Source organism: Triticum aestivum, chromosome 2A, assembly GCF_018294505.1.
Source record: "Triticum aestivum cultivar Chinese Spring chromosome 2A, IWGSC CS RefSeq v2.1, whole genome shotgun sequence".
NCBI lineage: Eukaryota > Viridiplantae > Streptophyta > Magnoliopsida > Poales > Poaceae > Triticum > Triticum aestivum.
Window position 1 is genome coordinate 786,348,173 of NC_057797.1, and position 14,067 is coordinate 786,362,239.

The 14,067-nt window shown below is 43.8% G+C and overlaps 1 protein-coding gene across 1 annotated transcript; it reads left to right on the forward strand.

Annotated features, from left to right (window-relative positions):
- The first annotated feature begins 3,168 nt into the window (after positions 1 to 3,168).
- On the forward strand, positions 3,169 to 9,412 carry LOC123186789 (disease resistance protein RGA2). The gene is made up of 3 exons (XM_044598490.1): positions 3,169 to 3,370; positions 5,589 to 8,385; positions 8,845 to 9,412. The coding sequence occupies exons 2-3, from the start codon at positions 5,624 to 5,626 to the stop codon at positions 8,861 to 8,863; spliced, it is 2,781 nt and encodes a 926-aa protein (XP_044454425.1). The 5' UTR covers positions 3,169 to 3,370; positions 5,589 to 5,623; the 3' UTR covers positions 8,864 to 9,412.
- The last annotated feature ends 4,655 nt before the right edge of the window (positions 9,413 to 14,067 follow it).

A 14,067-nucleotide genomic window follows, 5' to 3' on the forward strand; every position in this document is an offset into this window, starting at 1 on the left:
TCATTGGTTGATTCATCACTAGCAATATTCAAACAAGTTCATCAATCTGAAAAAAAACTGTTGAAATCTAAAAAAAGTTCACCAATATTCAAAAAAGTTTATAGAATTATCAAAAAAGAAAATAGTCAACCGGCCCTTAGATGGGCCGGCCCATTTACGGATGCCGCAGGCGCCAGTTAACAAAAATGTATGTTAACTGGCGCCTGTGGCGCCAAATAGGAAATGCCCAGTGGGCAGCTGTGCGCATGGTAGAAGACAACACGCTAGTGGGCTGGGCTCGGCCCAAGATGCAAGGCCTTTTCTTTTATTTTTATTATTTCTATTTTTATTAGCCTTAAAAAATCAGTACTTATTTCTGTTTACCTCACACCTTGTGAAATTATTTATGAGGGTCACACGGATTAATTCAAGTCCAAATAAAAATATTTGCAAGATCTATGTTCCTTAATTTTTTTATTTATATAATATAGAGCCAATTTTAATTCAAATGGGGGTTCGAATTACATGTGTGTTATTTATATTTACAAAATTCTTGACAGCTCAGAGGGAGACTTCTCATATTTATATAGGAAGCTATGGTAAATTTTACACGAATTCTAAAGGACACATATTAATGCATTACACTTTGGGATGCATTCTAGCATTTTATGAGGTTATGAATTATCCTCATTTTCAAAGTTAAATAATGGTGCTATTAAATGATCATGTTGCACATTGAAACTCCTAATTAGTAATTAATAAACTAGGGTTGTAGCATAATAGCTCATGACACAATTTGCAGAAGCTTGTATAGTGTCCTTCTCGCCGCGAGCGATAATATTATTGCGAAGATGCCAAGCTCTCCACCATATGAATCATCACCAGTTTTTTTTTTAATTACGAGTGCCCAGTTACAACTAGATTTCCCAAGTTATTGTTCAGGAGGAAAAAGCCCACACCTCCCGCCCTTGCCTTGGTACACTGGAGCTCCTAGTCAGCAACTTTGGCACCAACTACAGAAAGGACCAAAAAGAATGAAAAAGAAATACAAAAAAGGAACAAGAAATAAGAAAAAAAGAAAAGAAAAAACAATAAGAAAAAAGGACAGAAAAAAACCCCGCACAAAACCGTTCCAGGAAAATCTGAACGAATAAACCGACCGGAAGCTACTAGAAGCTTCCCAAAACAAGCTAGGAAAGCTTTTGGAAGCTTCCCAAACCGGGGACACTCTCTCCGTTAAAACTTACATTGGCCGGCCTGTTAGTAGCGAAGGAAGGGCGGAGGGTGTGCGTCCGTTTGGAGGAATGCCTGTTATGGGCCCTTGAAGAGTTGAATAGAAATTATCTTGGTACACCTCATGACCGCATACAGAGAGAAACTTCACTTGAAAAATCAACACCTCACATGCATACTCTAGGCATGCTTTTGAAATACCTAGGCGTGCTTGTCTAATTAGTTAAATTAAATCAAATTCTATCATTTTTCTGTTTGATTTGTGTACCGTTGTTGGTGTCACGTCTCGACATTGGGAATGATGTCGCATGGTATATAAGGTTCACAACTTTTTTTACCTCATTCGTGTTGTGATCGTCGAAAAGTCTATCCTTCTTCCATTTGATTGGAGAAGTTTCCAGGATATATACAAAGGATAAAAAACATTTTTTTATAACCACATGAACACTTTAACTCTCAAAGGTACTTTGACATTTCACATGAATCCTGCTTACTGCACTTTTTTTTTAAAGACAGTGTTTGGGGTTCAGTAGTACCAAAAACAATTTGTTTTTTTAAGGCCTGAATCCTGCTTACTGCCTCTTGTGTCCGTTTTGCATCTGTGAACAAATTAAGTTTGGCTGCAACAAATTGTTGAATGTGGTTTAATTCTTAGGTTTGTTGGCTGCTACAGAAAGCTGATGTACTTTGAGCACGATGAGGTCAATTAGGATTAGTGTGAACAATTTACAATTAGGAAGAGTGAAAAGGCAGGGCAGCTCAGCCAGGCAATCATTTTTGGTGCTCCGCTGATCCTCATAATTTTTGGCGCAAGAGTTTGTCAGTCACATTCAGTGTGGATCTTCAAGACATGTTGTGGTTGTACTTGTACCGGTAGGTAAGTAGCATGTTTTTTACAGCTTAATAAAATGTGGGCTATGTTTAGTTACGTTGTTTTCATGCATGAGCACTGCATCTGCCTGTTCATGATGAGGATTAGTTGGGACTTATTGATGCAACTGAATTCCTCACCTGCTCGGAAAAGAACAATTTGATTTGCAACTGGACATGTGGTATTTGTATTGCCATTGGAGTAGCATCGTCTGTTTAATTTTTTTTTCACCAGCAGATCGAGTGCCACTACTGCTGCATTTTTTTTTTGCCCAAGATATGAATCTATCTATATATCCATAGTGTGGGTTTCATTCAGGAAGATGTTTCAGAACTACATGAAGGCAAGAGTTTAGTTTGTCTCGCACTTGTTCCTCAGGGCATATCACAAGGTGTGCAACGGCCATTGGGCAGAGGAAATTTGTTGCAGCGTGCATCAGAGCTACTCCTTCCGTTCCAAAATAGATGACCCAACTTTGTACTAACTTTAGTATATGTGACTAATACAGTTAGTATATGTGACTTTAGAGATCGAATCCTGCTTTTTGAAGACAGTGGACAAAGTTGGCAATCCTGTTGTATGCTAAATTCAAGGAGCAGGTAGCATCATGAATTTAAGATATGTTGGTATCATAGCTTTACACCTCGATATATACAACGGCAAGCGGACAAAGTTGGCAACCGAGCTGGCCGGCTAATCGTAGTCTACTTTACTTATTGTTATGAATAGCATTATTACTATATACTCCCTCCGTCCGGAAATACTTGTCTCAGAAATGCATAAAAATGAATGTATCTAAAACTAAAATACGTCTAGATACATCCATTTCTTTGACAAGTATTTTCGGACGGAGGGAGTACATATGTATATGCATGTGTTGCTGGTGCTGGTGCTTGACTGACTTGAGAGGCGCCTATTTGGTTTGCAGGGTTCAGACTTGAGGCGGGAGGAGCAAACGCGCTGGTCGGGGGAGATTTGTTCTACTTTCTTGAAAAAAATGTATGTATATAATAGTTTAATATCATTGGGCCGCTGTGAACATGATATGCATGATAGCGCGTCACCGAGACGCCATTCCGGCAAGCGGACAAAGCTGCGAAAGCAGCAGGAAACCATGAGGGGTTGTTGGTTCATCCGGGAAGTTCCCCGGAAGCTGTGAGGGGTTGACCAGGCTCCCTAGAAGTTCCCCATCCTGGATTCTGAGGGTTCATTTCTCTCCACAGCCTGCTGCGCATTTGTATTTGACAGTGAGCTCGCCCCGGTGACCTTTAACTCAGGACAGGCCAGGTGAGCAATCCCCCTTGAACCTAATTTGCTTTCTGCTACTCTGGTTTGGTTTCTTCTTCTGCTTTCCACTCCAAACGCCCCTTCATATTTTCTGTGTCTTGTTACAAATTAGATAGAATCAAGCAATTTGTTTTAGCTCAGGGTTTTTTTCAAAGTGAAACTTCAGCATCAACTTTAACTCATCAACTCGGTCAGGCGCGAGATCAACGAGCTCCTGAACACCCTCCACCACTTCAGCGAGGCTACGGGGCTGCGCGTGAACTTGGCAAAATCTTCGATCATTCCCATAGCCTGCGAGGACGTAGACATCACCACGGTTCTGCTAAACTTTGCAGGGGTCATCGCGACGCTGCCCACTAGATACCTCGGACTTCCAATCACCGTCAGCAAGATTAGACTAGTTCATCTCCAATTTATACTAGATAGGATCCGGGCACGCCTGGCGGGATGGAAAGGAAGGCTCATGCACATCGCGGGCAGGAGGGTATTAGTGCGGACTGTCCTCTCAGCCATGCCCACATTCTTCGCCGTCACGGCACTGCGGGCGCCCAAGAGGTTCTTCAAGGACGTCGACAAGGCAAGACGATGGTTCCTCTTAGCGCAGGACAAAGAAGTAACAGGAGAGAAATGCAAGGTGTGCTGGACGACGATCACCTCGCCGGAGCGCAACGGCGGGTTGGGCATCCACGACCTGGATAAATTCACAAAGGGCACTGCGCCTGCTGTGGCTCTGGTTCTCTTGGACACAGCCAGACCCTCCCTGGGTCGGCACGGGTACCCCGTGTGACGACTCAGACCGCACCCTGTTTGCAGCCTGCACGGCGGTCACCATCGGCAACGGCGCCACGGCCTCCTTCTGGCTCTCACCCTGGCTAGGACGCAGGCAGCTCTGTCAGGCCTATCCAGAGGTCTTTGCTCAATCCATCAGGAAGAACCGTTCGGTCCTAGAGGCGCTGCACGATGACCGGTGGATCCTTGATCTCCGCCACGGTAACCACGAGAGCATCATGCACATGGTACTCCACTTGGCAAGGGAGATCCGCACCGCCAGCCGCCAGGATCACGATGGAAGACGGAACGGAGGACACGATCAGATGGACCCCTAGCAGCTCCGGCCAGTACTCTGCACGATCAGCCTACGACGTGCAGTTCCGAGCCCGCAGTCCATCACCGGCGGCAACTAACTTCAGAGGATCAATCTGGAAAGTTTGGGCGCTGGGCAAGATCAAAGTTTTCCTCTGCCTGCTGCACTTGGAAAGGCTCTGGTTGCGATAGGCTGCAACGTCGCGGCTGGACCAACAACTACTTCTGTCAGTTGTGCTGAAGGAACCTCGAGACCCCTTCTCACCTGATCTGGGAGTGCCCGATCGCCATTCAGGTGTGGGACAAGGTGGCCTCATGGTGGGGCTGCGATGCTCTAGCTCACTCCTGCTGGAATGCAGGAAGGACTACGGGCGAGCGCGTTTAGAGGATCATTGACCACGCCGCCCCAGGCAACAAGAAAGGGACAAAATCGATGCTGGCTCTCGTCTGTTGGCAGATTTGGATCGAGCGCAATGCATGCGCTTTCAGAGGAAAGACTGCAAGCGTGAGAAGCATTACTGAAGCCTGCAGGCGGGACAATGGAGGGTCGCCGATAGCAAAATGCATGGAGCACCCGTTCGGGGACGTGCCGTGAGAGATCACGCACACGAGCACTCCTGCCAGCATAGGCTTAACCTAGTCTGGCCTGTAACTTTTCTGTCACTCCCCGATCACTTGATCAACAATAGTTTTCGCTCTCTCTCTCTCTTTGTTTAATGAAATGAATGCCAGCCGAGCTGGATCTTTCCAAAAAAAAAAAACTTCAGCATGCCGAGGAAGAAAGAACATACTTGGGTCTTTTCGTGTACTGCTTCCAGATCGAATCTCCGCAAAAATAAATTCATTAAAAGAGGGCTCCATCAGTTCAGCTCCATATGTGAATAGAGCTCACTTGAATATTCAAGTGTATATTTTCACCTCTACGTGGTTTCTAGACAAAGCAGTATCTTTGTCCATACTTGCAAAGAAAGAGTACATGCATACATTATAACTTTACTTTCACCTGATGCCGTTCACACTAATTCATTGGAAACATATCTGCACAAAACAATGACTGCAATTAATAGCCGGCTTATTGTAATCTGACACTAAAAATTACTTCATGATGCTAATTGCATCCATTGGTTGCTCGCAGGCCAAAAATTAATTGATGTCCAGACTCCAGCCACCATGAGCTTACCTGCCATTGGGATCATTGGTGCCATCAATGAGTGTGCCAGTTTGTTTCAGTCGGCCAAATCTGTCATTTCATCTCTGCACTCCCGATGGAGTGGCTCACAGGAGCAAAGTCTACAGGGTCGTGTCTTGCAATTGGAGAGTGACCTACAGCATCTCTGCGATACTCTTCCAGCAATGTATGACCTCATTAACGGAGCAGAGTACTGGAGAAGCCACAAACACCGTATGGCTGTGGCCCAGCTCCTTCGGAGTCTCAAGGATACCGTGTCCGATGCAGAGGACCTTATTGATGAGTTCAGATGGTACCAGATGAAGGTGAAAGTGCAGAGCAATGCAAGCCAATCTCCTTTCATCGATTTCCTTGATAAGGTCATTCAAGGCGACTTCAACAAACTTAAGGATGTCCAATTAAGGTTGAATCATCTCTCGAGTCAGTTGCAGAATATGGGACTTCATGGAGTTACACAACGTTTTGATAAATCAGTTAGGCCAGAGACCACCTCTTTGCCAAATGAAAGGGAAATATTTGGTCGTGATGAGGAGTTGAAGAAAGCATTGGGATTTCTTAATGTACCAACAAATTTAAAGCGCAAGAGAGCAACTAGTTCAGTCAATGCACCAAGGGCATCGACAAGCAATCAATTTAGTAATGAATCAAGAATATCAGATCTTCCGGTTTTACCTTTACTTGGAATTGGCGGTGTTGGAAAGACTACATTGGCCCAACATATCTGTAGCCATCAACGAGTGAAATATCACTTTGAGATGATAATTTGGATTTGTGTCTCAGATGACTTTGATGTGAAGAGGTTAACTAAAGAGGTCATGCAATCCTGTACTGGAAAAGAAGAAAAAAATGATAATTTGGATTCTCTTCAGCGTGCTCTCCATGACTATGTGGACAATAAAAGGTTATTGATAGTCCTAGATGACATATGGGATGATGCCTTGAAGGAGAATGGGCAGTGTTGGAAGAGGTTTCTTGCACCTTTTAGAAGCGCCCAAGAGGGAAGTACAATGTTGGTCACCACTAGATGCCCAAAGGTTACCGAGGGGGTGCGCACAATGGAGCCAATTAAATTAGAAGGACTAAAGGATGACGTCTTCTGGAAATTTTTCAAATTGTGTGCGTTCGGATCTGAGGATTCTGACAATGACCCTGAGTTGGAGAACATTGGTAAAGGAATACTTCCTAAATTGAAGGGTTCCCCCTTGGCTGCCAAAACCCTGGGACGCATGTTAAGCATGGATCTACAAGCATCAAATTGGAAATTTATACTTGAGAGTGAACTGTGGACGTTGCCGCAAGGGGAGACTGACATTTTGCCTGCCCTTCGGTTGAGCTACATGTATTTGCCATTCTATTTGAAGCAATGCTTTTCAATTTGTGCTATGTATCCCAAAGATTACAAATTTGAGAAGGCATGCTTAGCTGAAATTTGGGCAGCAGAAGGCTTTGTGGAACCTCAACATGATCTTCCAATTCAAGATATTAGTTGTCAGTATTTTGAAGACCTGGTAGCACGATCCTTCTTTCAAGAAGTTAGTGGTGGATATGTGATCCATGACTTGCTTCATGACATGGCACAAAAAGTTTCAGAGCATGACTGCTTCATCTTAAGAAATGAGGGTGACTTTGATAAAATTCCTCAAAATGTTCGTCATCTGTATGTACTCCCTAGCAAAGACTTTGATGATTGCAACTTGTCAAGACTATGCAAGTACACGAAGTTGCGCACCTTAATTTGCAAGAAGAACTTAGGAATAAACACACGGTGGGTAATGGACCAATGGTGTACTGAACTTCCGCGAATGCGTGTGATTTCTTGTGCCTACGCAAATAAGTTACCAGATAGTATTGGCAACTGGAAGCATCTCCGGTATCTTGAAATCTCCAATGCTTGTCCTTTTACGACAATTCCTTCAACTTTTTGTTGGCTATATAATCTGCAGATTTTATATGCCAAGAAATGCAAGCTACGAAGCTTGCCAGAAGGCTTTGATATGTTGACCAGTTTGCAGAAATTCGAATTATATGGATTAACATATTGTGTTGGGTGTCACTTGCATCTTGGTCGACCCACCGATGCGCAGGGACAAGGAATTAGGTTATTAAAGAATCTGAACCAATTCCGTGGACACTTGAAGTTATCTAGTGATGGCAAGCTAAGCATACGTGATGCAACAGAAGCTGAACTGATGAAAAAGAAATACATTGGCGAGTTGAAACTGTGTATGCGTTCAACTACCCCATCGGACAAAGCCAATGAGATAGAAGTGCTACAAGTTCTGCAACCTCCTACCAGTCTCACTTCTCTGGTCCTCCAGGGTTGTTCCGGTGTCTCGCTCCCAAGATGGTTTAAGCCGGAAAACTTTCAAAGCTTAAAATCACTTACTTTTGAATGTTGTGACGGACTCAAGAGCATAAAGATAAATGCAAAAGGTATTTTCCTTTCCCTGACTGACCTAACCATTGGTCGGTGCGACAATATCTCCAGCCTAGAACATTTTTTGCATCGAGATTATATACCAGCCATCAAAATAATAAGAATTGAAGAATGCAAGAGTTTAGAAACAATACCAGATGAAGCGTTTGGTAATTTGCATTTCCTTGAAGAACTGCACATGGTCGGTTGTCCAAACCTAGTTTCAATTGGTGGAGCAAAGGCAGTTGCAAAAGTAAAGAACGTGCAGATATCCAATTGTCCAAAGTTAAAGGAAGCAGAGATAATGAATAGAAGGTTCCGTCTAAGGTATTTGTGCTAGCACTTTCTCCCTGTCCAGATTTTATTTTTCTGTTCTCCGAAATTCACTATAGACCAGAAATAATGCATGTACTATGCAGTAAGAATCCAACTTAAGTCATTGTCATTGAAGTGCGCTGGACTTACCACTTGATGATACCTATATGCATGTCTTGTTTCTGCTACCTTGATCTGTTAATAAAGAAAGTGTGATGTCTACAGTAATTCCATATTGGTGACATTTTGGGAAAACTCCGTAACATGTACTCCCTCCGTTCCTAAACATAAGTCTTTTAAGAGATTCCACTATGGACTACATACAAAGCAAAATGAGTGAATCTACACTTTAAAATATGTATATGTAAATCTGTATGTAGTTCATATTGTGATATCTAAAAAGACTTATATTTAGGAACGGAGTGAGTAGATGTATGAGTGCTTTACTAACATTGCTTTGTTCTTCAAAAGGGACTGGTACGTTGGGTAACTGCATTACATGGAAGTTGGAAGACCCGAGGACAATAGAACATCATGCCTTCGTCTCGTCATCTCTGTCTATCTTCTCCGTGGTTGCTTCTTCCTTTTAGCAGTTTTATTCCACCAATAACTCCATTGGCAATCCGTATTTTTGCTGCTAACGCAATTTCCAGTTTGCACAATCATAGTAAACGTGTTGTAACTTATGAAACGACATGTGGGGTCAAGAGTACCAGCAGCGTCCAAGTTTGGGTTGCAGGAGATTAGGCAAGATTAAGTATTAGGAGTGGGATTTGAATATGGTAGGGTTTTTGTCCCGAAGAAGGTTTCCCTGCCATATCCAAGATTAGGAGTCCAAGTTTGTTAGTGGTTATTTTAAGAGTTTCTTATGTCCCAAGCCTTTGTGTTGATAACTACAGTTCCCAGTTTGCACAGTCGTAGTAAATTTGTTGTAATCCATGAAATATCAGACAATTGCCGTTCGTCTCTAAGACATGTTGTATCTGTATGCATTTGTGTATTTTGGTTCATCTTAACTCTAGAATATGTTTGCCTACCTTTTTGTGATGTTTTTCCTTTGTATTTTCTGTTCTTAGCTATGTTGTTTCTAGTTGTGTTGTCTTTCTTCTCTGGTTTCCCCTTTCTCTCTACTTCTTGGCTTATAACAAGACCTGTGCTATCTCGACGCTTTCTGCTCATGAAAAATGAAATGCAAACTTTGGTGCATGCCCGAGTTAAAAAAAAGAGCTTAACAAGCTTATATAGTGAAAAGAGCAAGGTAGATGGTTTCAGGAGTAAGAAAATAGCATCTTGCAGGGGTCAGATTTATACCCCTCTGGTGGATTATTTCAGACTGCCACAAAGTAAGTAGAACTGGATGACCCTTTTCAGGTCTGACAGCTAGCAGAATGCTGCACTTTGAGATGTGGGGTGTACATTTGAGCGTAAATTAGCATTAGTCTGAACACTCTGAACAATGAATTTATTTCAAAAGGAGTTTAAAATGCTATGAACAATGAACACTCTGTGCACTCTGAACATTCTGAACAATGATACTATGATCTTGCTTTGTGCTCGTGCTTGCGATATGTCATGTGCATTGTCTGTGCCTATTATTTGCTCACATGACATGATTGCCATGATTTCCTCTAGTGTGTTGCATCTTCGCTCCACTAGTTTGTACAACTTGACTTCTATGCTTGCTTATGTTGCATCACCCATGATTCATATTTTCCCATTTCATGCGGTTGATGACAACCATCTACATGATTTACACATGATTGTTATTACTCCTTGTCATATCTCTCCATGTGTTGCCTCCCTCATGCTAGATAATTTGCCATGTATTGAGTGCAACTATGCCTTTAGTCTTGATAATGAGTTTGCCCCCATAGCATTCTCACACATATTTGGAGATTTTGACATATCCCTTGTGAAGCATGCTTGTCTTACCTCTTTGCACCATATGTGTAGTGCCATGAACATACAGATTGTTGCATCATATTCTTCATGCACTTTTGCTACTAATGGTTATGTGCAAGAGAAGAGAACCATCATGATGGATGATGTGTTTATCTACCATGCGCATACGTTATTTGTTTTGTTGTGTGCATGTGTAGGATACTTGGACTTTGTGTTGACTTCCGCGTCACGTGAGTTGACAATCCGAGCTCTTGAGAGCGAACCACCTTCTACCACGACGATTCTACATCGCACTTGCTTATGCTTCGGCATTGTGACAGACGCACAAGGACACGCTTTCAAGGTGATATCCTTCTCTTTTGAGAAACCCAAAACCATGAGCATGGATATTGTGAATCATAATACTCATGTTGCTTGCACCATGACAGTTATTGGCCATCTTGGACTACTTGGTTGCGCACATGTTAGAAATCTTGCTCACATTTCCATGCCTCGTGACTTATATACCTTGTGTGTTGCATCCAATTCTTGGATTACTTGCTCCTATCACATGTTTGGTTGCAACAATGCCATCTCTTCACATATACCATGCCCCATTGCTTGTCACATGATTGACTTCATTGCCTCACACATGATGAACAATTGCTCTTTCTATTGTGTTGAGTGCCACTCTATATTCACTACGCCCCATGCACGTTATACTTGAATTGTCTTGCACTTGACCCATGTGTTTAGACACTTCATTTTATTTGGTGTTGTGAATGATTCTTATGCCTACCATCGACCATTTGTTGAGTGCTTTATGCATGATTGCTATGACCTTGAGGTGGATGCTTATTCTCTTGTCACACACATTTGCATCTCTACCTCCCACTTACATGATTGTTTCCATGATGTCCTTGATTGTGCTCAAATTATGTGCTTACATGCCATGTCACAATCCGTTGTCACACCATATGCTACGCTTGATGACGGCACTTGTTTGGTGAATCACCTCTTGAATGCTTGGTTTTGCACTAACGCCAACCACATTGGTTTTTCCAAGTGTTTGTTATCTTTGGTCCTTTTGAAGGAATCACTAAATGGTGCGACATTGGAGAGTGCCCATTTCGAGCTTCAAGGTGACAAGTACTTGGTGATCGACCACTTCTACACAGCAAAGCCATCTCTTTCCCATGGTGACTTGGTTTTCGCTCCGAGGTCGGATCTTTCCCAAGGGAGGGGAGATGATGCTGAGCATCCTATGGACATCGCCATGTCAAGAGTCTGTTCGGTGAGTGACACGTGCGACATCTACTTCACATACACAAAGGTGAATCATCTCCTTTACACATGCTCACTTGACCCCTTCGAGGATGGTATACTACGTGACACTTCTCCCGCGTGCATGCATAGGTATTGTCGGAGCTTCACGGACAACGAGGAGGAGTGCAAGCGCCAAGGAACAAATATACCATCCGTGAGGGAAGTATGGATGCGACGACGGAAGAAGACGAACCTACTGAAGCTACAGCGGCCGGACATTCGGGCCAGAGGCTGGACATCCGGCGCCTGTGCAGTCGCCCATGAGCTGCACCAACAGACGACCGAAGCATCAGCGGCCGGACATCCGGCCCATGTACCTGGACATCCGGCGCAACGCCACAGCCCGGACATCCGGCATCGCCCCCGGAAATCCGGCGTGAGGCACCCGAAGCCAGAAGGTCACCCTGCTCGGGCCGGACATCCGGCGTCTCACGAGAGCCTGGACATCCGACCCCTAGCCCGGACATCCGACGTCTCACGAGAGCCTGGACATCCGGCGCCTACCTACGCGGAGTCGGGCCAAAGGCCCGTGTATCCCTTTCCCACTTACCCCTCATGGCTTAGACTATATATACTCCTCCCCTCCTCCTAGTTAGGGTTAGCAAAGTAGTAGCTCATTAGAGATAGAGTTTTGCTCATCCATTCCGGATCTACTCCACCGAGAGAGAGACCACGTGCCTCTACGGAGAAGATCCACCTTGGATTCAAGACCTCCTCACGGAGAAGAACTCAAGACCTCCTCACGAAGAAGAACCAGTTACCCTTTGTATCATCTTTTGTTGGATTTGGATCGTGTATCTCTTTGTGTTTCGAGGATCTAGCACAGGTGTGATCGTTACTTGTCTATTTGAGTGTTGCCTCTCGTTTCCCCTCGTGTTTTCCCTCGTGTTTCCCCTCGTGTTCTTCGTAGGATCCGCTCCAATCGTGAAAGATAGGCCATCTAGGGTTCCACCCTACATCATCTTGGATCAGAGCAAGGTTGATCACGAATTTGGAGCCCCTACCCCCTCTTTTTCTAGCCTAATTTTGTTGTGTTCTTTCCCAATTTCGAAAATCCCCACCAAAAATAGCCCCCAATTTTTTTTGTGATTTGTTGGTTTGATGATGTTTTGTTGATTTTGGATTTGCTTGGTTTCAAGTGGATCTAGCATCTCCCCAAGTTTCCCCACTTTCCATCCACGAAATCTCCGCAATTTTGACCCCAAAATCATCAATTTCCGCCCCAAATCGAGTTTCGAAGTCCAAATCCCGATATGGAATCATCGGGCCGGACATCCGGCCACAAGCCGGACATCCGGCTCTTGGAGCACCAAATCTGCACGGTTCTGGACATACAACCCGGATTTCCGGCCCATACCCCCGGATATCCGGCCCGTGGCATTTCAGCCTCCCGTGTTCCACCATTTTGCCCATAACTTTCACATCCGGAATCCGATTTTCGCGTTCTTTAGCTCGTTGAGTAGCTACTAACATCCTCTATACATCTAGATAGGTTTCAACACCATTTGACTCCATCAAATTTTTGGAACTTTGCCATCTTTGCCTAGGGCTTCCACCACATCATCCGCTATACCACCACCGACCACCGCAATTTAACACAATTTTGTTTGTGTTGTGAGTTGTGTCTCCTAAGGTGTTTCGGCTACTTAGAGACCCTGCTTCCAACTCCGACACATTGTATAGCTCCTCATACCCATCCGCCACCATAAACCATTTTGACCGGGTTTCCACCAATACTTCCGCAACCACCACCGCTTTCCGCTACCACCATTTTGACATTTGACGTTTGAGATTTTGAGTTCGCGGGTTTTTCCGTTTCTTAAGGTGTTTCGGCTAATTAGGGATGGTTCGACATCGAGAACACCGCCACTCATCATCGCCATGAGGTCGTCATCGACATTGACCACTTCACCATTTTGACACCATCAACCGTAAGCAAGGGGCGGTAACCACGACGACACCATTGTATATTCCCCTTGCCATTGCATTGATAACCCCTAGCCCATTTTGCGTCACTTGCCTATCAATACTAGCCTTTGAGTATTGCCGGCAACGTTACTTGTGCACATTAGTGATCATTGGTCTACACCTTCCATTGCATATATACCATATCATATTGGTATCATCTTGCTATCATATCATATCTTGTGTCACAAGTTTGTTCCCGCATATATACAATCGCTATCTTGGTTTGTGCATTTCGCATTGTGGCCAAAAAAAGAATAAAAAGAATAAGCTTTTAAGCAAAGAAAAAGAGAGCAAAGAAGCTTGTAAGCAATAGCCATAACATCATACCACATTGCACATAAGATTGTCATATCCGATCATCTTGGATCATCTTGAGAGGAACACCGGGAACCATACATACATATCATAATTGGGATAGAAAGTTTATCCGTTTTGCATCTTATAGGTTGTGCACAAGTGTCGTATCCGCCTTTTGAGCAATCGTGATAGCGTCTCTCTTGAGTTGTGCAACACTAGCGT